The sequence below is a fragment of the Melanostigma gelatinosum genome (genome assembly GCF_949748355.1).
Source record: "Melanostigma gelatinosum genome assembly, chromosome: 2".
Taxonomy (NCBI): Eukaryota; Metazoa; Chordata; class Actinopteri; order Perciformes; family Zoarcidae; genus Melanostigma; species Melanostigma gelatinosum.
In genome coordinates, this window is record NC_136635.1 from 8,557,992 (window position 1) to 8,580,697 (window position 22,706).

The window sequence follows — 22,706 nt, forward strand, 5'->3', positions numbered from 1 at the left end:
CTGAACAAGCAGTCAGTCTTAACTTCCCTTTATGGATAAATTGAACAGGAAGCAGGTTTCTCACCGAGTAGAAAGTTAGGACCGGAGGTACAGGCACCCAATGTAATCAGTTTACTGTAGACAGTTGATCTACTATTATTCCAAAGAACTTTCTGTTTCTGTTCTGTGCCCATTTTATGACTCATATTAAAACAAGTCATGGCGGCTTTTAATTGGCTACATTGGTTTATTTGATTGCCACATAATGATTCAACAAAACAATATGTTGTATGCTTCCTTTCTCCAATCATTGACTTAACCTTAACTTTTCTACTTCGGAAGGAATCTGCTCTTACTTTTTTTTGTAGTTTTGTGATGGTTGAGGTCCAGAATCCTGTGCATTACTGACACCTTTTTCTCCAGAGTGTGCATCAGAAACAACATTGTTCTCCCCCAACAACCTTTGCAATTGCATTTGTAACATCACTCCCTCACACCAACTTTGGACTCTCTGTCAACTCCATATTGTACAAATGGAAACTGTTTGAATAGTTAATGATAACCATTACTTGCATTTTCGCAGATACAGTCAGAATTATTTCTGAGCCCAGAAATCTGTCTGGAATATTTGATCTAATACACACAACACCCTGTCCTCCAATGTCTTTCACTTTTACACACATCACGTATTGTTAAGGACATTTCTGAAGGAGGCCTGATTTGGTAATAGGTTCCTTCAAGTCATGTAGTTCTGTTAAAACAGTGAAACCTCATAGAAGAAGAAGGCTCCTCTCAGTCAGCTGCCTTCCGCTCAGGTGCCATTATAACCATTAGAACAACACAACACCAGCATTAGGAACGGGAGAAATGACCCTGGTAGTAACGACGATACAGCTATCTTCAAATTACTGGGTTGATTTGAAAGGACATCATGAAGATCATCCAACACAAGACTGAACACCTGTTGGGAAAAGGAGAGAAGGGGGATGGAAACTCTTGGATGGACCATTGAGCAGAAAGCAAATACACAACTGAAATAAACATTATAGTCCAACTGTTCTACTCCCAGTAAAACTACCATGGATATACTTCCTGATGTTATCTCCCATTGCTTGGCAAAAAGATAAGGAGTTTATTTTGCATACACTAGCAATAAAGACCTATATATATATATATACAATATCTATGTTGATGTCTTCAAAGAACTCAGTTGACAAAACTGGTATTTCATGAAAAGATAGTTCCAGGTTTCAACATAAATATGATAACAGCTCATACAAGGAAATTAAATAGCTGACAAATGTGCAAAACATTGCAATGCCCTTTAGTAAACCGGCAATGAAGACCACAGTTAAGCATAAGCTGATACACAGGCGGTAGAAGAAGAGAAGAGAAGAGACAACATGAAGGTGGATGCAGAATTTAAAGAAAAGTAGTGATGATCAGAAGCCTTAGGAGACCCTGAAGAGAGAAAACAATGTCTCAACAAAAATTAAAATTAAATAATAAAAAAATATAAAAATACATGTATAATACTAATTTGTCAGATTACATAGCGTTAAATGCTACATGTAGCGTTCAAGTGTGACATTTGACTTAATGTTAATATGTGGACACATTCTTTAATCGAATAATACTTAATACACTGAGCTAAAATCATTCTGGGAAGTTCTTGAAAACTAGCAAGAAAACCTTGCACGCGTATTACAAAATCATTACTAAATCACTTACAACACATTAGGTTAACACAATTTAGCTACGACCATAGGCTGACACTTCTGTATGTTTGCTGTACCATAGGCTGACACTTCTGTATGTTTGCTGTACCATAGGCTGACACTTCTGTATGTTTGCTGTACCATAGGCTGACACTTCTGTATGTTTGCTGTACCATAGGCTGACACTTCTGTATGTTTGCTGTACCATAGGCTGACACTTCTGTATGTTTGCTGTACCATAGGCTGACACTTCTGTATGTTTGCTGTACCATAGGCTGACACTTCTGTATGTTTGCTGTACCATAGGCTGACACTTCTGTATGTTTGCTGTACCATAGGCTGACACTTCTGTATGTTTGCTGTACCATAGGCTGACACTTCTGTATGTTTGCTGTACCATAGGCTGACACTTCTGTATGTTTGCTGTACCATAGGCTGACACTTCTGTATGTTTGCTGTACCATAGGCTGACACTTCTGTATGTTTGCTGTACCATAGGCTGACACTTCTGTATGTTTGCTGTACCATAGGCTGACACTTCTGTATGTTTGCTGTACCATAGGCTGACACTTCTGTATGTTTGCTGTACCATAGGCTGACACTTCTGTATGTTTGCTGTACCATAGGCTGACACTTCTGTATGTTTGCTGTACCATAGGCTGACACTTCTGTATGTTTGCTGTACCATAGGCTGACACTTCTGTATGTTTGCTGTACCATAGGCTGACACTTCTGTATGTTTGCTGTACCATAGGCTGACACTTCTGTATGTTTGCTGTACCATAGGCTGACACTTATGTATGTTTGCTGTACCATAGGCTGACACTTCTGTATGTTTGCTGAACCAAGGGCCAACGTTATCTAACGTTAACTCACTTCTGCCCTCACTTCTGCCCTCACAGGTCGATTTAGTGGATCGGGATAAACACTATTTTCACAAGTTGAGAAGTGGACCGTAATCCCTGCAATGCCGCTGCTTTTTTTGGAGAGGTTTCCTTGGCCTAGCCTGCAGACCTACACTGCACTTAGTGTGGCTTTGCTTGCTGGCAGCCTCTTTAGTGCCTACAACACTGTGACTGATCCTGGGTATGGGGTCTTGGAAACTGATGATACAGCAGCTCCAACTGAAGTGGACCTTGAACATCTAAACAATGATATTATTAACACAGAATTGACAACTACTATCCTGTGGTCTATTGCCACTGACAGTCTCTTTGTATGGGTAAGTGTCATCCAGTTATTAATTTGCATTGCTTGATAAGATTATGTTCTTATGAGAACTAATTGTCTCTTTATTCCATGTTCTCCTCTAGGTATTGGTCAACACATTCTGCTGCTTGTTGATGTTAATTGCTAAAATGATTCAGTATGTCGTGTTTGGCCCGCTCAGAGTTAGTGAGAAGCAGGTGAGTCGGTGTCTTGAACAATGAATACAAGTTAGGACCGGAGGTACAGGCACCCAATGTAATCAGTTTACTGTAGACAGTTGATCTACTATTATTCCAAAGAACTTTCTGTTTCTGTTCTGTGCCCATTTTATGACTCATATTAAAACAAGTCATGGCGGCTTTTAATTGGCTACATTGGTTTATTTGATTGCCACATAATGATTCAACAAAACAATATGTTGTATGCTTCCTTTCTCCAATCATTGACTTAACCTTAACTTTTCTACTTCGGAAGGAATCTGCTCTTACTTTTTTTTGTAGTTTTGTGATGGTTGAGGTCCAGAATCCTGTGCATTACTGACACCTTTTTCTCCAGAGTGTGCATCAGAAACAACATTGTTCTCCCCCAACAACCTTTGCAATTGCATTTGTAACATCACTCCCACACACCAACTTTGGACTCTCTGTCAACTCCATATTGTACAAATGGAAACTGTTTGAATAGTTAATGATAACCATTACTTGCATTTTCGCAGATACAGTCAGAATTATTTCTGAGCCCAGAAATCTGTCTGGAATATTTGATCTAATACACACAACACCCTGTCCTCCAATGTCTTTCACTTTTACACACATCACGTATTGTTAAGGACATTTCTGAAGGAGGCCTGATTTGGTAATAGGTTCCTTCAAGTCATGTAGTTCTGTTAAAACAGTGAAACCTCATAGAAGAAGAAGGCTCCTCTCAGTCAGCTGCCTTCCGGTCAGGTGCCATTATAACCATTAGAACAACACAACACCAGCATTAGGAACGGGAGAAATGACCCTGGTAGTAACGACGATACAGCTATCTTCAAATTACTGGGTTGATTTGAAAGGACATCATGAAGATCATCCAACACAAGACTGAACACCTGTTGGGAAAAGGAGAGAAGGGGGATGGAAACTCTTGGATGGACCATTGAGCAGAAAGCAAATAAATAACTGAAATAAACATTACAGTCCAACTGTCCTACTCCCAGTAAAACTACCATGGATATACTTCCTGATGTTATCTCCCATTGCTTGGCAAAAAGATAAGGAGTTTATTTTGCATACACTAGCAATAAAGACCTATATATATATATATATATATACAATATCTATGTTGATGTCTTCAAAGAACTCAGTTGACAAAACTGGTATTTCATGAAAAGATAGTTCCAGGTTTCAACATAAATATGATAACAGCTCATACAAGGAAATTAAATAGCTGACAAATGTGCAAAACATTGCAATGCCCTTTAGTAAACCGGCAATGAAGACCACAGTTAAGCATAAGCTGATAGACAGGCGGTAGAAGAAGAGAAGAGAAGAGACAACAGGAAGGTGGATGCAGAATTTAAAGAAAGGTAGTGATGATCAGAAGCCTTAGGAGACCCTGAAGAGAGAAAACAATGTCTCAACAAAAATTAAAATAAAATAATAAAAAAATATAAAAATACATGTATAATACTAATTTGTTTTCAGGAAGATGTTATATCTTATATGTTTTATTTGATTCATTATTAGAATTAGTGAATAGTTTAAATCCCAATCCACACCAGTTAGTGGCGGTAATGCACCATCACGTTGTTAACCAACCGCCATAACGCACCGAGAAGAAGACGAAGAAGAAGAAGAAGAAGAAGAAGAAGAAGAATAACGCTTCTCAGCCAGCTCAACTGCCTTCTCGATGAAATAAAAATGACGATGTTCTCAGTGCAGCTGCACTAAAAGTACAGCACTGGCTTCAACGAGGGGCGCTGGATATTGTGTAAATCTACATTTGTGACAAACTGTAAGTGACGATTTAATACAAGCTTGTTTTTTGGTGCTCAACTGTGGCTATCTACGTTGTTAGTGTTAGCTAACGAATAAGCTGGTGTGAGGTAACGTTAACGTTAGCCATGTAAATAGCTAACGTTAGGGGCGTGAACTCGTATTATTTAGCGTTACTTCTATTGCTATTAACTATTGCCCACGGGTTTCACGTTGTTGGCTGATTTATTCTCTTACATTTCATAAACGACAGTTCAATTCATGGGTAATTTGCGCCTTTACTAACTGTCTTGCGCTAACGTGTTAGCCTTGCTTGAGAACTGAGAGTAGGTTAGCTAGCACAGTGGTTCCCAACCTCTTCAGTTTGAAGTAGCTACGTTTCCCCCACAGCCCTGTCAGATTACATAGCGTTAAATGCTACATGTAGCGTTCAAGTGTGACATTTGACTTAATGTTAATATGTGGACACATTCTTTAATCGAATAATACTTAATACACTGAGCTAAAATCATTCTGGGAAGTTCTTGAAAACTAGCAAGAAAACCTTGCACGCGTATTACAAAATCATTACTAAATCACTTACAACACATTAGGTTAACACAATTTAGCTACGACCATAGGCTGACACTTCTGTATGTTTGCTGTACCATAGGCTGACACTTCTGTATGTTTGCTGTACCATAGGCTGACACTTATGTATGTTTGCTGTACCATAGGCTGACACTTCTGTATGTTTGCTGAACCAAGGGCCAACGTTATCTAACGTTAACTCACTTCTGCCCTCACTTCTGCCCTCACAGGTCGATTTAGTGGATCGGGATAAACACTATTTTCACAAGTTGAGAAGTGGACCGTAATCCCTGCAATGCCGCTGCTTTTTTTGGAGAGGTTTCCTTGGCCTAGCCTGCAGACCTACACTGCACTTAGTGTGGCTTTGCTTGCTGGCAGCCTCTTTAGTGCCTACAACACTGTGACTGATCCTGGGTATGGGGTCTTGGAAACTGATGATACAGCAGCTCCAACTGAAGTGGACCTTGAACATCTAAACAATGATATTATTAACACAGAATTGACAACTACTATCCTGTGGTCTATTGCCACTGACAGTCTCTTTGTATGGGTAAGTGTCATCCAGTTATTAATTTGCATTGCTTGATAAGATTATGTTCTTATGAGAACTAATTGTCTCTTTATTCCATGTTCTCCTCTAGGTATTGGTCAACACATTCTGCTGCTTGTTGATGTTAATTGCTAAAATGATTCAGTATGTCGTGTTTGGCCCGCTCAGAGTTAGTGAGAAGCAGGTGAGTCGGTGTCTTGAACAATGAATACAAGTACTTTCAAGCCCGGGGTATTAAGCTGCTCTACTTAAGTGTAGACTTATCAGGAAAAAGAATGCATCTGATTTGCCCTGTGTTTATTCCTCAGCACCTGAAAGATAAATTCTGGAACTTCATCTTCTACAAGTTCATTTTCATCTTTGGGGTATTGAACGTGCAGACGGTGGAGGAGGTGGTCATGTGGTGTCTGTGGTTCTCTGCCTTGGTGTTCCTCCACCTCATGGTGCAGCTGTGCAAAGACCGATTTGAATATGTAAGTATTATGACCTACACACCATTGGTTTTCTTTTTTTAATAACTCGCTCTAGTACCCCTAGCCATGGTTTATGACTACCTTCTGTAATTTATTGAATTATTGACATTATGAGTCTTATCGTTCCAAATATTCTCTCATCACATGTTTTCCAATTCAACTGAGAATAGCTACAACAACTAATGATATTGTGCTAGTTGTCCAAACATCCAGTCAGTCTACGATACAAAGTCGAAGTGTTATCAAGACGAACATATCGGAAACAAGTCAACGCATGATACTTTTGGATGAGCCACTAAATGATTTTCCACACTCGCATAGTTTTATAGTCGGCTTAAGGATCTTTAAAAGTGTTTAGTTTCTGCTTTGCAAACAACCATCTCTTCAGTGGATTTGTCATGGGTAGCTACAGAGCTCTTATTTGTTCAGACGGTTTAGTTTTGGCAGAGGCCCGGCGATTGACGACATCTGTAACACTTTCAAACTTTCTAATGTGCTCTTATAAGTCGTGGGGAGTAACCGTACTCTTCTCCGCTCTGGATCTATTAATAGTTCCTTGGGCTGGCATGTTGGGCTGCTGAGTGACACATCCCCGTATCAGATTGTGGTCTGCATGTTGGGGAAAACAAACTATCAAATTGAATCAACCCCCTTAGCGCTTAAAAGCAATACCATTTATAACGGGCATTAAGTTGGTGTGTTCTCTGTGATGTAATGCTGACTGGCATAGTGTACCAGAGGGTAACTTCTGCCTGCTATGCTCTAGAAATGTACCAGTTTGTTTGCTGACTGAAAGTCTTTGTTTCGGTCTCTCAGCTTTGGCTATAGATAAGCATTCATGCATGTTATTTTTAGGGTACAGTCTGTCCGTCGTCTTAGCCCAGCGGCCGTCATTCTTGTTTCTGTGGGTACTAGCTTTTGGGGGAACAATACGCGTGATGGTCAAACTGCTAAGGATGTTTGGTAGACGGTGTTGTCCGTGTGCCATGGAAACCTTATACTATTAAAGCTTTACAGGATTGATGGAACCGGTTTCATTTATTTCAACTGTTGAACTATGAACCTATTATTCACATGTTCTTCCCTCCAGCTGTCCTTCTCACCCTCCACTCCCATGAACAGCCATGTACGAGTGCTTTGTCTGCTGGTCTCCTTGCTGTTGGATTGCTGTGGGCTGGCTGTGGGCTGTGGTGGTCTGCTGGGAGCTTCCCATGGCATGCACACCTTCTCCTTTATGGCAGCAGAGGTAAGAACCTGGAGCCACAATGGGTCCCAATGTGTGGACAAAGGCATGATGATAGTGGACTCTTGATATCGTTCAAGCTTTTGGTTAGGCCCATGTGTTTCATGTATTTATTTTAATTTTCTCAATTTAGCATGCTTATGTGTAAATGGAGCTGGGTGTGTTTCATGTGCCATATCGTTATTTTATGGCAGATAATTGGACATTAATGCAGGAAAATGGACCGTTATCCATATCTCTATGAAAGAGGTCTACAAGAATTACATGGTGTTAACCAGTTACCCTTTTCCTCCTCAGTGTCTGCTGGTGACTGTGCGCACTGGCCATGTCATCATGCGGTATGTCTCTTTCTAAGCCTTCTTATAAATGTGTGCGGATGACATAGCAGATTAAGAATCAGGGGCTAATGTTAGCTGCACCGTTCTACTGTGAAAGGCTTCTTTGTCCCAAAGAGAGTGGGTCGGATTGTACGAGCAGTATAAACTACTCAAATCAGCCAAGGCGCTCATAGATGCTTCTGATTGCAATGCTACCTGTTTAAATGTACCATGATACTTTTACACCATCTTTGTTTCATGCATTTTGAATTTCTAATCCCCATCCAAGTTGAGTGCCACGTCATCCACCGCACCGTCTAAATACCACCTCTGTTTCATGGCCTGATGGAGTTTTGCATGTCCCCCTCAGATATGGCATTCATCTTTGGGATCTGAACCACCCAGGGACCTGGGAGAGTAAGGGAACGTATGTCTACTACACAGACTTCGTCATGGAGCTGACTATGCTCTTCCTGGACCTCACGCACCATATCCATATGCTGGTACGACAGAGAGGAAACTGTGATCTGTATAGTCCAATATCACAAATGTTCCTCAGACGGCATTACAATCTGTAATACAACATCCTCTGTCCTTGGACCCTCGCTTCGGATTTTTAATCTGTTTGTCCATATATCCCACATTAGCTTTTTGGAAATATCTGGCTGTCCATGGCGAGCTTGGTTATCTTCATGCAGCTGCGGTATCTCTTCCATGAGGTTCAGCGCCGTGTCCGCCGACACAAGAACTACCTTCGTGTCATCAACAACATGGAGGCCAGGTGACGATATATTTGTTTTCCCCTTGTCACCTCCATGGTTTTGCAGTTCTTTGTTTGTTTATTTCAATTATTGGTCATTACTTGTTTCATCGTTATTTGTACGTGCCCTTTATTGTTTGCAGGTTTGCGGTTGCTACTGCAGAGGAGCTCACAGCTAATGATGATGACTGTGCCATCTGCTGGGACACCATGTTGACGGCACGCAAACTGCCCTGTGGCCATCTCTTCCACAAGTAAAGTGTTTTAAAATCAGCAATGCCTGCATGGACTTTATTATGTAGTCCGTTATTTTACTGGCTCAATACATAGCCTGGAAACACTTCCAAAATATAGATGGTTAAAGGTGAGACTGGATAAACCAGCCTTGAATGCAGTATCCTTTATTTGGCCAGTGCCCAAAGTCTTGCATAAGTTATGTATATATTTTTATAGCAGACCTGACCGCAGAACTGTTCTTAGATGTTCTGCACCGATCCTGATGTTGACCTGAGGCCTAAAATGATTAATGTCAAGTTTTATGCAGATAAATGCCATAATAACATTTGTGAGTTGTGTGTGTGTGTTTCCAGCTCATGCTTGCGCTCATGGCTTGAGCAGGACACCTCGTGTCCAACATGTCGGACATCCCTGAACATTAATGGGGACGGAGGCCAGGCGAGAGGCCAGCCGCAGGGCGGGGGCATGGAAGACAACACTGGCCCGGCGGGGGCTGCTCCAGATGCTGTACCACACATCAACCAACACAATCACTTCTTCCACTTTGATGGTGAGTCTGTCAGACCTCAGCATGAGTCTGGAGGTACCTTACATCAGATGCTGTGTGATAATGAATTATAAAATCCATACGTTCTCTCACAGGATCTCGCATTGCCAGCTGGCTGCCCAGTTTCTCAGTGGAAGTCATGCACACCACCAATATCTTGGGCATTGCTCAGGCCAACAACTCCCAGCTCATGGCCATGGTGAGTTCATGTATTCTGAACGGTTTGTTATACTTTTTAAATTACCGATACTGTGTGTTTAAGACCCGTTTGTGTTACAGCTCCAGCTAATCTTTCTCTAAATCTTTCCTCTATTGCTCTCTTTGCCTTTAATGTACCTTGTGGTGCTCAGGCCCATCAGATCCAGGAGATGTTCCCTCAGGTGCCCTCATACCTGGTGATGCAGGATCTGCAGTTGACCCGCTCTGTAGAGGTCACCACCGACAACATCCTGGAGGGACGCATCCAGGTCCCTTTCCCGACACAGGTCAATCAATTTTGGCTTAAATGTTAAAAGCATGTGTCATTTAATGTCATCGGTGCCTCCGAAAAGGCTGACAGTGCTGATATCACGATGCTTTCCTGATTCCTCCAATTGTCAGTGCTTCCTGTTTCATGTTGATCCCGTTCCGATGGTTTACCTGAAAGGACAGAATGCAACAATCTGTGCTCCTTCCTCAGGCCATAGAGCGCGCCCCCACACAGGCGAGCTCTTCGCCAGATGAGCAGGACGGGTCCAGTGGAGCAGCTGAGCAGGGCCCCAGCGAGGCGGACAACATGGAGGTCCGAGGAAGTCGCTTCTCCAAGTCGGCCGAGGAGAGGCAGAAGATGTTAAAGCAGAGGAAAGAAGAGATGCTGCAGCAGGCACGCAGGTTTGGACACTGCTGCTTTCCTACCTCACAGAAAGTAGTGCGATGCTACGTTTGCAATTCAAAATAAGACACTTCCTTGTTTTTGTAAACATTTTTTTCGTGAGGTCAGGAGTGTGATCGCATCATAGCTCGGCTGTATAAATCGTGCTTTGTAAATATCGACCCTTCCTTGTGAGATGGGTTAGTCTCGGTCTGTGAACAAATACAATAAAGGGGCTTAAAAAGACTTCCTTTACTTGGCTACCAGAATAGCTTAAAGGCCCAGTTGCACATAACTAACAAATAGAACATTTGTTCACTAATGGTAGACTTCTTCTGGTTGCCTTCCCCCCCCAACATTATCTTGCATTTTGCTGTTCCCATGATCACACTGTATGTCCCTGTAGGAGATATGTGAACACTAGTCCAGAGGACCCGGATGAGGATCTACCTGGACTGGAGGAGGACATTGTTCCAGAATTGAACTTGACTGTGCTGAGGCGTAGAACCATGGCGGCAGCCGCAGAGAGACGCATGCTAACTCAACAAGACCCCGCACCTTGAAACACGGATTGGCTTCAGCAGAAGAGTACCGCATCATCACCCCCAAGAGGCACAGACAAAGCTATTTCTACCCTGCCCCATTGGTTCACAGTCGGTGGTTCATCACCTCTCCAAAACAAGAATTAAAAAGCATTGCAAACATAGCCTGGACTGGTTTAGCCTGCCTAAATACGGCGGGACTGTTGTGAACGGCCTCTGCATCACTGATTCCAGAGTATTTGGAATATTGTATAAATTGATAGGGTGCAAGTCAAGAAATGCAAGGTTGCATTGCCCTTTATTCATGTGCCACACATTGCAACCACCAGCTTCAGTAGGGAGTCGGTTTCTACTGTGATTGGCTGTCAGAAACGAGCATGCTTTGCATTCAGAAGTCTTTTATGAGCGGGTATGAAGGTGTCTTTACTAGATAAAAGCTATTTGGGTCTTTTAGTTTTGTTTTTCTTTTGTTAAACTTTATTTTCACTTGTTTAGCAAATAGTCTTCTGAAACCTCAAACTCATCTGATGTAATTGTGTTCTTAATTTATGCGTTTCAACTGTGAATTATGTGTAGGCAAAAATAACATGCTTTTATTTCTTACCTTGGAGTAAGAGAATGTCACTGACACTGTTCAGACTTTCTGTCAAATACGAATGTTCCTATCAACATAATGCTGCAAACAAAGTGTTTTCGACCCATATGGGTTGTTCTGTATCTACCATAATATACCACCCATTGGTTTTGTTATTTAACATGGGGGAGTGGGCGTGTGAAGCTTAGTTTTTCTAATAATATCCCCTTGAGATGCATGGGCGACAAAGGGGATGCATTACATTTTGTACAATGGCTGTTGTCCTCTCAGTCTTTCTGAAATTGCCCTCTGATAATACGCAGTTCTCTCCAAGTCAGAAAATGTTATTTTCTACCATTTAGACTTGTTATGCTATGTGGATTGCTAAGTCTGTGACAGCTGGACTCAAGAGGCTCTGTCAGTAGAAAAACATTCTCAAGACTTGACAACAAATCCAGTTGCCATTTAACTCAATATTTCTGGCTATTCAATGACCTGAATGATTGAAAATAGTTCTGAATAAATGTTCAGGGTGTTTTATTAGTGCAGACTTTGTCTACTCACATTGAGGAGTGCTGATTCAAAATTCTTAGTCGCAAGGAACATAATCCTGCGCTGCTCGAAGATGTTATTGCAGTAACGTGCTGGATTGTACAACATGGACTGGGCCCTTAAGACACTTGGTATTTTTAAATTTCACCTAGTCTGTAGCTGGTTGAGACATATCAGTGGACACAAAGATGGAGACTATTATACGTGTTTTGATTTCTTGTTTGAGGTGAGATATGCATGAATCTAGATGCTTATGTTTCCTTCCATTTTATCCCACAGAGCGGCCCACAAACTTCCACTAAAGGCTGAAGTATTGTGATCTTTATTTAGTGTTATTTTATTGCTCAAACTCTGTTTTGGTGTTTTAAGAAGATGCAATATAGGATTTTAATTTCAGATGTCAGTGTTAGTCAAAATGTAAAAAGAATTGGACAGTTTTTATTTTCACATACTTCATTCGGTTATGTAACAGCTGTTAATTTGTATATTTTCCTCTTCATGGGTTTCCTTCATAACCATTACTTTATTTAATCAAAGCTGAAATAATTTTTTTGGACTGAGCTTGCCTGTATTTTGGTGCCTAAATCAAGAATGGTTCAGTTATGGATAATTTCTGTAAATCTAGTTTTTGTAAATTATGTTAATACAAAAGACTCAAACGGAGCTTCTATTGCTTTTTAACAAGATATAATGAAGTCATATTTATTCTTGAAGCTAACCCACTTTTGTTGAAGCTTTGTCAATGTAAACTCTCTTTGCCTCTATTTTCCTAATAAAGACTGATGCAGGTCTACTTCTGTTAAGATTACAGTGTTTAAAAAGTGAGTCCATCCTAATGTGTCGTTTTGACTTTATTAGTCCAATAACTTAAGTGTGTGAGATGGACTAAGTCATAAATAGATGCACTTAGCTGCACCTCTCACTGTCCTACATCACTCTCGATGTATATGAAATGATTTCTGTTCAAATCAGTTTTGTGATGTTCATTTTGCTGATCCATCGACGTCATTGGGCTGCGCCCCCATACCTCCACCACTCTGCCACGTCATACAGAAGGGCTTATGCCGGCCCGGCATGCGTAAAAGCAGCCGAGAACACCCACGCCGGGTCAGCCCAACGATGTAGCCCAACCTCCTCCTACACGACTTGTAGAACTGCCCAGTTGTCACTGTGCGTTACCCGAGTCTCGGAACTCAACTGGACTATCTCTTCTGGTGTGTGTTTTCTTTTTACTGGTAAGTAGTTAAACTTGCTAACCTCTTAGCATGGCAGGTAACGCTAACGTTAACGTGAAACGTGAAGTCACAGCTCCGACGCTTAACGTCACCTGTGGGCTTGTCATACACTCGGTAGTTATTCAGACGCTGTATAGATGACGTTTCATAGCTAGCGACCCAATTAACGCGCACTATAGAAAAGACAGCAATTAGACAAATGATTTGATGCTAACGTTAGCTAGGCAGAACACCAAACTGGGTGACACTATTTGATGAACTTGGTCAACATTTGGTGAAAGTAAAACAAGTTGGTGACAACCCTGCCGTCTGAACACTTAACAAGACCATTGACACAGGCGTCTTGTTATTTAACGTTACGTGGCTTGGTGATTCAGGGAACGATGACGCCACTAAAGAGTAATTGTGTGTTGCGTTCATGGAAACCGGAATTATGAGCGTGTGGCTCTGGTTTAAAACTACCTCAACACACACGCACTCACTCACTCACACTCACACTCATTAAGAGGATGTACAGGACACTTTTTGAAGTTTGTACCAGGAAGTGCATCTTAATTCACATTTGCCAACTGGTTTCATCAACCACTGAATCATGGCAGTAAAGTAATGATAACTTTTTACCAGGTGTATTTGTCAGGTCAAAGTTCTGTGTCACTTAGAACAAACATACAACCCAGGCTGACTGCACAGCCATGTTCACTCATTGTGCTGATGCAGGATCCTGGATGGATTAGAAAAAGTCTATTTGGTGTGTCATGTTTTCTATTCTTTTGCATACATGCATTTATGGGTGTGGACTTACCGGTTTATATGCGCGTGTGTGTGTGTTTTCTAAGCAGATTGTGCAATGCTGCTAAATGAGACTCCACTGTTTGAGCCCTCCCTGCTTGAGGAGCTAGACTGGAGTAGCAACACTCTCTCCTTCTCCCCCCCCATCTCCCCCTCCAGTCCAGGGGAAGGCCTGGTGCTCAGGCCGCTTTGTACGGCAGACTTCAACAGGGGTGAGACAGAGACTGGAGGGACAACGTACTCCAGTACTTGTATTTTCAAGGGAATATGAAGATAAGAACATGAAAAGTGTCTTTTTGGTGTCCAATGTAGAGCTTTGTTTTTGTGTTCCAGGATTCTTCAAGGTTTTATCTCAACTCACTCAGACGGGCGATGTCACACCTGAGCAGTTCACGAGTAAGTTATGCTCAGCATAATGCCACTTTTTTAAAAGACAAAAGTTACTATGAAGTTATTTAGTTTAGAACATTAACAACACAAGTGTTTCCTTTTTCTTTTTTTTAAAACAGTTGGCTTTGTATGAATCACGTTTGAGAAGAAAAATAACCCTCATCCTAGAAAACTAACTTTGAATACAAACCTATGTAATGAAACCTCAATAAAGATAAAAAACAACATTTTGTCTGTTGTCTTCCAGAGAAGTTTGATCACATGAAGAAGACCGGAGACTACTACGTAGTTGTGGTGGAGGACACACACCTGGGACAGATTGTTGCCACGGCCACATTGATCACAGAACACAAATTCATCCACTCCTGTGCGACGGTAAATAACGTCCCGACACGCTATTCTCTTAAATTTAACAATGGATGTTTATTTATTTTAATTAAAAGGATCCCCATTAGCTGATGCCCGTGGTACCAGCGTGTTCTTACTGCTGTCTGAAACATCATATTCATCATTCAGGGTTCGTACGGTCATGGAAAACCTGGAAAAGTCATGGAAAAAAATAAAATCCCAAAGGTTTTGGAAAAGTCATGGAAATTCTCAGATTGGAGTGAGACGAGGAGAAAGAACATCTTTGACGTGTCGAGTCTTGGCCAATCAGCGTTCAGATGTCTACAGCGTCTTCATTTCCCTCCGTTAAAGTTAAAGTTCCGTTATGTTCCGTTACCGTTCAGACTTGCTGGGTTAAGTTAACGTCCGCTACATGCGGAACTTTGTCGACTGTTAACGTTCGTCATTATCGCGATTTAGAAGGAAAAAACGTAACGTGATAACGCAGCCCCCCCCCCCCCCCCCCCCCCCCGTGTTCCGGTTCAGTTCACGCGGTCAGTCGTTAACGTTAAACCGGAACACCGGCGCATCTGGTTGCAGGTTGTTTGTTTTCACTCAAAGTATGAGGATGATTTCGTGGTCAGAATAACTTTCATCACCACGAAACATGAGGCCCAGATACTGATGAGATGATGAGGTCAAAGAGCTTCAGGGAGAGGAGGCTGTCTGTAGCGCAGCTTGACGCAGGGCTGAGCTGTGAGTGGAGCTGGGTCTGGATAAAGGTGGAGCTGGGCCTGGATAAAGGTGGAGGTCTAAACAGACGTGAGTACAGCTTCCCGCTGTCACAGTGTTTTAAATACATTGATAAGGCAGCGTATGATGAATGCAGCCTCTGCTCCAAGAGATAAACTACAGCAACAAGGGCTCACGTGCCCTCTCATCACACTGTTCACTGTAATGACCACAGCCAGTGGACTAACAGTCCCAACAGTCCCACGTTGCTCTCAAGAACCCTGAAGACATGAGAGGGTTAAGGTGCCTGTACCTTCATTTCAGCGGGTTGCTAATGCAGAGGTGTGTGTAGATCACAGCTGTTATTTTACTCTTGATAAACTACCTCAGCCAGAGTAGATTCTCATTTTCATTTAAATAATTGAACTGGATTGAATGCATATTAATTGCAAATATAAGATAGGCCACAATTCCAACAGCTGTACAGTAACAGTGGAAGTTAATATGAAGCCGTTCAGGGTTCAATGAAAAATGTGCACTACAAAAGGGAAAGCAATATGTGCACGAGCTGGATGCTACTACCTACTAAAGCTCTTATTGATGTCAGTGTCAGCCAGAGTATATTTATAACTGTTTATTCTTTTCATCAAACTATTGTCTCTCATTCATTTGTGTCGTTTAAGATATACTGTATGCTTTGGAATGCTCATTGTTCGTTTAAATACTACATTTTCTCACTTTTATGTATACACCGAGATTTAACAAAATGTTTGGTCATGGAAATTTGGTTTAAAATCATGGAAATCCATTGGTCAAAATGTGTATGAACCCTGATCATTAACAGACTGTATTCAACATCATTGTGTTACGCTATATTTATCACATGTCACCTTAATAATTAGTAATTATTAACGCAGTTCACTCCCATAAACCAAATCAAGTTCAATTTGTATTTCCTTAAAAACGATGCTAATTTAATAGTAAACATTTACAGATCTTGCAAATGACTGAAATGAAGATTCTCTATTTGATTCTGTTCTGTTTGTAGAGAGGCCGGGTGGAGGAGGTGGTAGTTAGTGACGTGTGCAGAGGGAAGCAGCTGGGCAAACTGTGAGTAGACCCGAGTGAGCAAAGACATCTTGTATTGGTCTGATACTTAAATCCTTGTTAGTCCCACAGATCAAACACCGTTAAAATGATTCATACAAGACTTATTTTGGATTTATCTTGCTGATTCATTGTCCTCTCTTTTTTTTCTGTCCCTTAAGGTTGGTTTCAGCTCTCACTCTTCTCAGCAAAAAACTGAATTGCTACAAAATCACACTGGAATGTGCACCTGACAATGTGGCTTTCTACCAAAAGTTTGGATACACCTCCTCACACGAGACTTACATGCAGTGTCGATTTTCCAACTGAAGACAACGGCGGCTTTAAACCTTCATTCTGGGGGGGGGGGCATGAATTTCAACATGCGTAAATGTATGTTGAAGCCTTTAGCTCAGTCCAATGGCTGCCTCACCAACGTGGAGCTCTGTCATAGTCTTCCCCCACCGATCTGAACGAAGAAATGTCAGTTCCTGTAAATGTAATGTCTAACCTGCGACTGTCAGTAAATGCAATTGCTTGGGAAAACCAAATTTAAATAATATCTCTGAAGCAGCTAAATAACGAATTATTATCTACGGCTTCTCAAGTTCACGACAAATCCGAGTATGCTGTCGGGAAGTCGTTTCAAACTTTCACAGATCTGTGCATCAAGGGCAAGTCACCAAAGAGAAGTTTAGTTTCCTTAAATGTGATTAGTTATTACTACGTTAATAACACATGTCCTGTATGGTACGAGGTGCTCTCCGTCTCAGCAGGCTTTTCTTTCTTTGACAGTAATGCTGAATGACTGAATACAACATGAAGAATTACTATCAAGACTGTTATGTATAATATTTGTAGCGAACAAACAGTTTATATTTTGTGAGGCAGAGGTGAACAATTAGGTTCTTAACGTTTTGTATTGGGTCGGTATTTTAGAATTGATCACAGCTGTGGTAACAAGTAGAACATAGTGATGGGAAACAGATAAAAATGTAAATTAACTCTTATTTAAGTTTGTTATTCTGGAGAACAGGGGAACATTTAATGTAATTTATTCCAAATATGTAAGACATAAAATATTCTACAATCCGTGTTTCTTTGTGTTTATAGTCATAAACACAAATCAATTACATTTGTACTGCGATGCTGATACATACAGAAGTGTTTTATTGTACAAACAGAGCTCCGGGATGGACGTGTCTATTAATCATATTATTTTCAAACCATTAAGCAGGAAGATGCATCACTAGAAGGTTGGAAAACCTGACCAAATCTTTTCCAACATTCATTCTAATGTAACTTCATTTACATATTTGTCAGTGTTGTAAATGCAAATTTGTTTCTATAATAAATTCTTAAAGATTTCAGCCTTTCGGGTCGATGCATTCTGCTCCCAAAGCTCTCACACTGTAGGAGGGTGAACGAGGATGCATGTCAGTGGCTGTTATTTAAGTCACAGCAAGGGCTCCAGAAAGGTTTGTTGAAGTATAACTTGCTTCAAATCGTAAAATATTTGACAAATGCAAAGTTCAGAAGCACAGTATTGTATCATGTTAAAAACAGCAGGTGAACAGGACTTAGTCAGACTTGTTTTTATTAAGCAGAGTTGTTATTTCCCCATTCCTTACTATCCCACATTAAGCCTGATATTAGTCCATAATCCTATTACTCCCAAAATAAAGCCATTAGCGTTTCCTCTTCTCATGTCCTCCACTGGGCGACGTCTGGGCTACTTTCCCTTTTTGCCGACTGCCCCATTCTGGTCATCTACACAAATTCAAGTATCGAAAGTGCATAATTGCAATACTGTCCCGCTGCAAATGCAAAATGTTTTAAATACTATAAAACTGCAAAAAATCTCCGATCAGTGCATACAGCTCGAGAAAAAAAGGGAGTTATCAAATTAGCATGATCCCCTTCAGGACTCCATGTCTCAGACACGAGTGACCCCCCCTCCCCCCCCCCCCCCTAGTCCCTTCCCCCTAGAAAAAGTTCAAATATTTACATTTTTAATCCCATTAAAAATGTGGAAAAAAAAAGTTGAGTGCACTGCGACCACACAGCTAAATATCAGCAAAACTCATCCGTTCTGTGCTGCTGTGACCTGCATTGCTCCAAAGTCCTCGTCTTCCTCCAGGCTGCGTTTACGGCTTCCTGTTACAGAAATGTGTAGATGGGAAAACAATAACGGAATATGACCGCAGACATCAACACACTCAGTTAAACAACTGTAACTATGCTCCTCCCATGTCTCAATAACACGATGCCCGTCAACACTAGTTTGGAATGCTTATCTGGAACGATAAGAAGCGGAGCAGGCGGGTGTGGCTGAGCAGTGCGTCATGTACACACCTGGCATCCCAGCCTGTAAGGAGAACGATCTGCCCAACTGCATCGGTGACATCATTTTAATGGTCAGTTTGGCGAGGTAGATCGCTTCATACTCCTAGGAAACAAACGAGCATCAGTACGAGTGATGAGGACAGTCAAAAGCACACAGAATGTTGTGGTGTGTTCATCACCGAACATGCTTCAGAAGCTGGCGGTCTGAACGTTTGCCTCTTATCTTTAATGAAAGATCGTGTGAACACGATGCAGCATTTACGCTTTCAAATGAGATATTTATAGAACATCCAACATAAACACCGTGCCTTCCCTTGTGCACAAACACATGCTTGTCATGATTTACACGGAAAAAAAGAGCCGACTCATAATATTGCGTGCGAGCCAGATGACAATAATGAATGTGGCCAAAAAAGGTTGACGACCACAGACGACACATCCTAACCTTTTAAAGTTGAGGAGCTGGAAACGCATTTTGTTGACAGACGAGTTAGTAGTGCATTTATTTAGAGTAATACGACTTTGACTGTCGGGTTGATTGATCAGAATCTGAAGCACTTTGTCTGGAGGTAAAGACTGACCTGCAGCTGATGCACAAAGCCCACATTGGGGTTGATGCAGAACCTCCTCTCCTGGACGTGGCTGAATGCATCCCTGTAGAGTACATGGAGCAGGAGGTTACAACCACAGACATAATTAATAACACCCAGTTGTATGTAAATGTGAAAATAGTTGTGCTTCTATTTCTTGCAACAGTTATGCTGCTCTTTTGCCATTTGGCAGGTCACTGGACATGTCTACATGTCACTCAGTTATTGTTGTCGGACATCTTTGTAGAAGGCTTGAGAATTGTAAACACTGAGTCAGTGGTACCAGACAGTGGAAAGATGGAAAATGTCATTTTAAAGGTTTACCTGCCACAGCAAACATTTCCCCTGTATTTAGCAGGCGCTACTTTCATTCCCCGTGCTGCCTTCAGTGTGTGTCTTTATTAAACCTGCACACTCGACAGTTTATTTGATCTAGCTCTCTTTCTTTATGCTTGAAGAGGGCACAAACAAGACGTGATGCATGCGAGGCCTACGTGGTTGTCACGCAGTGGACTGTGCATCTAAATCCTTTGATTAAATCACACATCTCTAAATAAGGTCGGCTTGTATTCTAATGGTGTGAAATAGAAGGCCATAGTTAAAAGTGAGAAAACAAACAAACGAAACACTAACCGGTATTTCATCCCAAATGTTTCCATGAGGTATGCAATCACTAAGGCAGCACTGAAAGAATAGACAAAGAAATATCCAAGAACATTAAAAGAAAAGAAGCAGTTATATGTAATGTAAATTCAGTGCATACAATTAATGTGAAATTAGATAAATCTGATTATGAAATGATAACAAAACAAACCTCACCTTCTTGATATCCCTGCATTACCATGAACCAGGACCTTTCCTAGAGGAACGAGACAAAAGATTGTTGATTTAAAAAAAAAAAGACGTTTTTCTCAACTCGACACTTTTGACAAACTGCATGCTTGCATCCTTACCTCCTGTTGCTAAGCAGCCATCAATAAACTCTTTAGTCTGTTAGGAGGACAATGACAGACAGTAAGATCAGGCAAAGCACAAAGTGCCTTTCAGTCAATGAAACACTTGCAAAGAAAGCCAACAATGCAACTCACTGAAGGGAAAAATCGTATAATATTTTCCACTGGATTGTCAGCAATATCTAACACGAGGTATCTGCAACGATACAACATCAGTTCATTGGTTAGCAGCGTTTCACACAAGAATGCAGCTCACATCAAGCAGAGCGATCGCGGCAGTTCTTACTCACCTAAATGTATGAGCGAAATTCGGTTTGATAAAATTGGCCTCGATGTCTTGGCGGACACACACGACATGCGTTATGCCCTGTCTCTCAAGGATTGGCAGCTAGACGACAAGGAAGAAGAAGAAGATGCAAATGTTGAGCTGTACAAAAATACGAGCATCGAAACGTGTTCTCCGCGTTTGTCGGTAACTAAAACGTACCTTGCTTTTCATTGCAGCAGAGTAGGGACCTAAAAACAGTCCCGGTAATATCTCCTGAAAGTAAAAGATAAGAGCAAGATGTCACAAAACAAGCGTTTCCCAAAACCTGCGATACGTTTATTCACTCCGTATAACACTAAGCTTCCTCACAAACATCATGTCTTACTACTACGATAGGCGAATGTCTTATAATATCACGTTTAGCAGCCAACGTCAACCAAAGTGGACCCGGATCAACGTTCTCTCTGTTTATCCATTAACAACACGACATGGCAGCGTGTGTAACGTGAGCCTCGAAATACGGGTTCTCTGACCTGTAAACACTCTAATTATCGCTGCGTGATATGGTTGAAACAGACAAGGACTTAATATATATAGTCATATAAGAATAGTTTTAAGATATATATATATATATATATATATATATATATATATATATATATATATATATATATATATATATATCACTAAATAGTAAATCATCTGAACTTATATCTAGAAATAACAAAACTCTTCATTGCGTCAAACAGCATCTTCGGTAACTTATTTTGAATCTTGCCAAAAACAACAAGACATGATCATGCCATCACAGCAATAGCTTGCCAACAGAAGTTGATTGTTGAAATATGGCCACACCCTCAAATAGACAACTCATGTTTTGTTCATACCAACACATTTTCTCACACATTTGTTTGGAATTAACTTGCATTATTGTTGGTAGAGATGGTGACATTATAGATCATTTAACCAGTGTTTATTCCATAACTGCTATCAACCGTGGGGGGATGAAACCCTGTGGGACCAGAGAAGTGGTGGCGAGTGTACTGTAGACTCGTTTCACATACCTGCATGTCTCGTCTCATTGGATAAGCCCAGTCCTGTCACAGGGGAAGGTAAAAGCAAAGGTTAGAGGCGGAGGGATCTTTCGCTGACAGAGTGGGGGGAATGGCCACCAGTTCACTCTGTGTACGTTCCATACGTGGCTAATGTTTGGAGATGCTACTCAGTGATCATGTAACGTTTCGTTCGCCAAGAAGACATTTCGACGCATGCGCATCCAAAGAAAGACCCGATCGTGTTTCACAGATCCAGAAAACACATTTACTTTCCAGCGTGTATTTAAGATGTTAGCCAATAACGCCGGAGTGGAGGTTAGCTCAGATTAGCCCGACAGACACAGTCCACACTCCGGCTTGCTGTGCACTCACCAGAAGGTCCTCCTTGGTCGCGGGCAGAGACGGGAACTGAAGTTTGTTCTCTTCGTCCATTCTGCTGTCTGTTCGGGCACCGCGGGCCCGGCTTCACGCGCGGTATCGGTGCTTTCTCGCGGAGGGGCTAGCTGGACAATCGGTGCAATTTGTTTTGAGGCTCCACATGCATGTCCGCCATGCAGTCCCCTGACAGATGTGTCACGTGACCCGCTCGGCAGACGGCACACACGTAGAAAGGAGGAAGCGCGAGAGCAACGGCGACGTCCCGCGGTCTACGAAGCGCACAGCAGTCAGGTTCAGGATAGGAGACGATGGTGCATGGAGGGTTATGGTGAGACACAAAAAACACACATATAATAACAATATTCTTCTTTTTCTTTATTATTATACGAATAATAATACATCAGAATCAGAGTTTATTTGTCAAGGTATGTTGCACATACAAGGAATTTGCATATCC

At 41.4% G+C, this 22,706-nt stretch overlaps 3 protein-coding genes across 6 annotated transcripts; 2 read left to right on the forward strand and 1 right to left on the reverse strand.

Annotated features, from left to right (window-relative positions):
• Positions 1 to 4,763: 4,763 nt before the first annotated feature.
• LOC306791127 (E3 ubiquitin-protein ligase AMFR-like) lies at positions 4,764 to 12,893 on the forward strand. 2 transcript variants are annotated; one of them, XM_079287753.1, is made up of 14 exons: positions 4,764 to 4,904; positions 5,686 to 6,005; positions 6,097 to 6,189; positions 6,314 to 6,478; positions 7,569 to 7,724; positions 8,019 to 8,059; positions 8,409 to 8,541; positions 8,686 to 8,819; positions 8,942 to 9,052; positions 9,389 to 9,585; positions 9,678 to 9,781; positions 9,933 to 10,067; positions 10,262 to 10,452; positions 10,839 to 12,893. In XM_079287753.1, exons 2-14 carry the CDS (start codon positions 5,751 to 5,753, stop codon positions 10,993 to 10,995), a joined length of 1,872 nt encoding a protein of 623 aa, XP_079143879.1. In that variant the 5' UTR covers positions 4,764 to 4,904; positions 5,686 to 5,750; the 3' UTR covers positions 10,996 to 12,893. The 2 variants fall into 2 exon arrangements, with proteins under 2 accessions (XP_079143879.1, XP_079143880.1); XM_079287754.1 differs by having other exon boundaries at positions 9,963 to 10,067.
• Positions 12,894 to 13,182: 289 nt separating this feature from the next.
• gnpnat1 (glucosamine-phosphate N-acetyltransferase 1) lies at positions 13,183 to 18,023 on the forward strand. Of its 3 annotated transcripts, none has more exons than XM_079281748.1 (6): positions 13,183 to 13,314; positions 14,175 to 14,336; positions 14,458 to 14,520; positions 14,762 to 14,889; positions 16,622 to 16,683; positions 16,842 to 18,023. In XM_079281748.1, exons 2-6 carry the CDS (start codon positions 14,183 to 14,185, stop codon positions 16,987 to 16,989), a joined length of 555 nt encoding a protein of 184 aa, XP_079137874.1. In that variant the 5' UTR covers positions 13,183 to 13,314; positions 14,175 to 14,182; the 3' UTR covers positions 16,990 to 18,023. The 3 variants fall into 3 exon arrangements, with proteins under 3 accessions (XP_079137874.1, XP_079137873.1, XP_079137872.1); XM_079281747.1 differs by having other exon boundaries at positions 13,202 to 13,335; positions 14,172 to 14,336; XM_079281746.1 differs by having other exon boundaries at positions 13,204 to 13,335; positions 16,842 to 18,019.
• Positions 18,024 to 18,645: 622 nt separating this feature from the next.
• On the reverse strand, positions 18,646 to 22,427 carry styx (serine/threonine/tyrosine interacting protein). The gene is made up of 11 exons (XM_079281732.1): positions 22,244 to 22,427; positions 21,881 to 21,913; positions 21,036 to 21,089; positions 20,839 to 20,936; positions 20,684 to 20,744; positions 20,549 to 20,585; positions 20,415 to 20,454; positions 20,229 to 20,279; positions 19,587 to 19,659; positions 19,015 to 19,108; positions 18,646 to 18,816 (listed from the first exon to the last, which is right to left on the reverse strand). Exons 1-11 carry the CDS (start codon positions 22,301 to 22,303, stop codon positions 18,743 to 18,745), a joined length of 675 nt encoding a protein of 224 aa, XP_079137858.1. The 5' UTR covers positions 22,304 to 22,427; the 3' UTR covers positions 18,646 to 18,742.
• Positions 22,428 to 22,706: the final 279 nt, after the last annotated feature.

Coding starts and splice junctions, on each gene's coding strand:
- LOC306791127 (XM_079287753.1), top strand. CDS start 5,751: ATGCCGCTGCTTTTTTTGGAGAGGTTTCCTTGGCCTAGCCTGCAGACC. Junction 6,190..6,313: donor TCAGAGTTAGTGAGAAGCAG/GTGAGTCGGTGT, acceptor TTTATTCCTCAG/CACCTGAAAGATAAATTCTG. Junction 10,453..10,838: donor ATGCTGCAGCAGGCACGCAG/GTTTGGACACTG, acceptor ATGTCCCTGTAG/GAGATATGTGAACACTAGTC.
- gnpnat1 (XM_079281748.1), top strand. CDS start 14,183: ATGCTGCTAAATGAGACTCCACTGTTTGAGCCCTCCCTGCTTGAGGAG. Junction 14,521..14,761: donor CACACCTGAGCAGTTCACGA/GTAAGTTATGCT, acceptor GTTGTCTTCCAG/AGAAGTTTGATCACATGAAG. Junction 16,684..16,841: donor GGGAAGCAGCTGGGCAAACT/GTGAGTAGACCC, acceptor CTGTCCCTTAAG/GTTGGTTTCAGCTCTCACTC.
- styx (XM_079281732.1), bottom strand. CDS start 22,303: ATGGACGAAGAGAACAAACTTCAGTTCCCGTCTCTGCCCGCGACCAAG. Junction 20,745..20,838: donor AATTTCGCTCATACATTTAG/GTGAGTAAGAAC, acceptor GTATCGTTGCAG/ATACCTCGTGTTAGATATTG. Junction 19,109..19,586: donor GCTTTGTGCATCAGCTGCAG/GTCAGTCTTTAC, acceptor TTTGTTTCCTAG/GAGTATGAAGCGATCTACCT.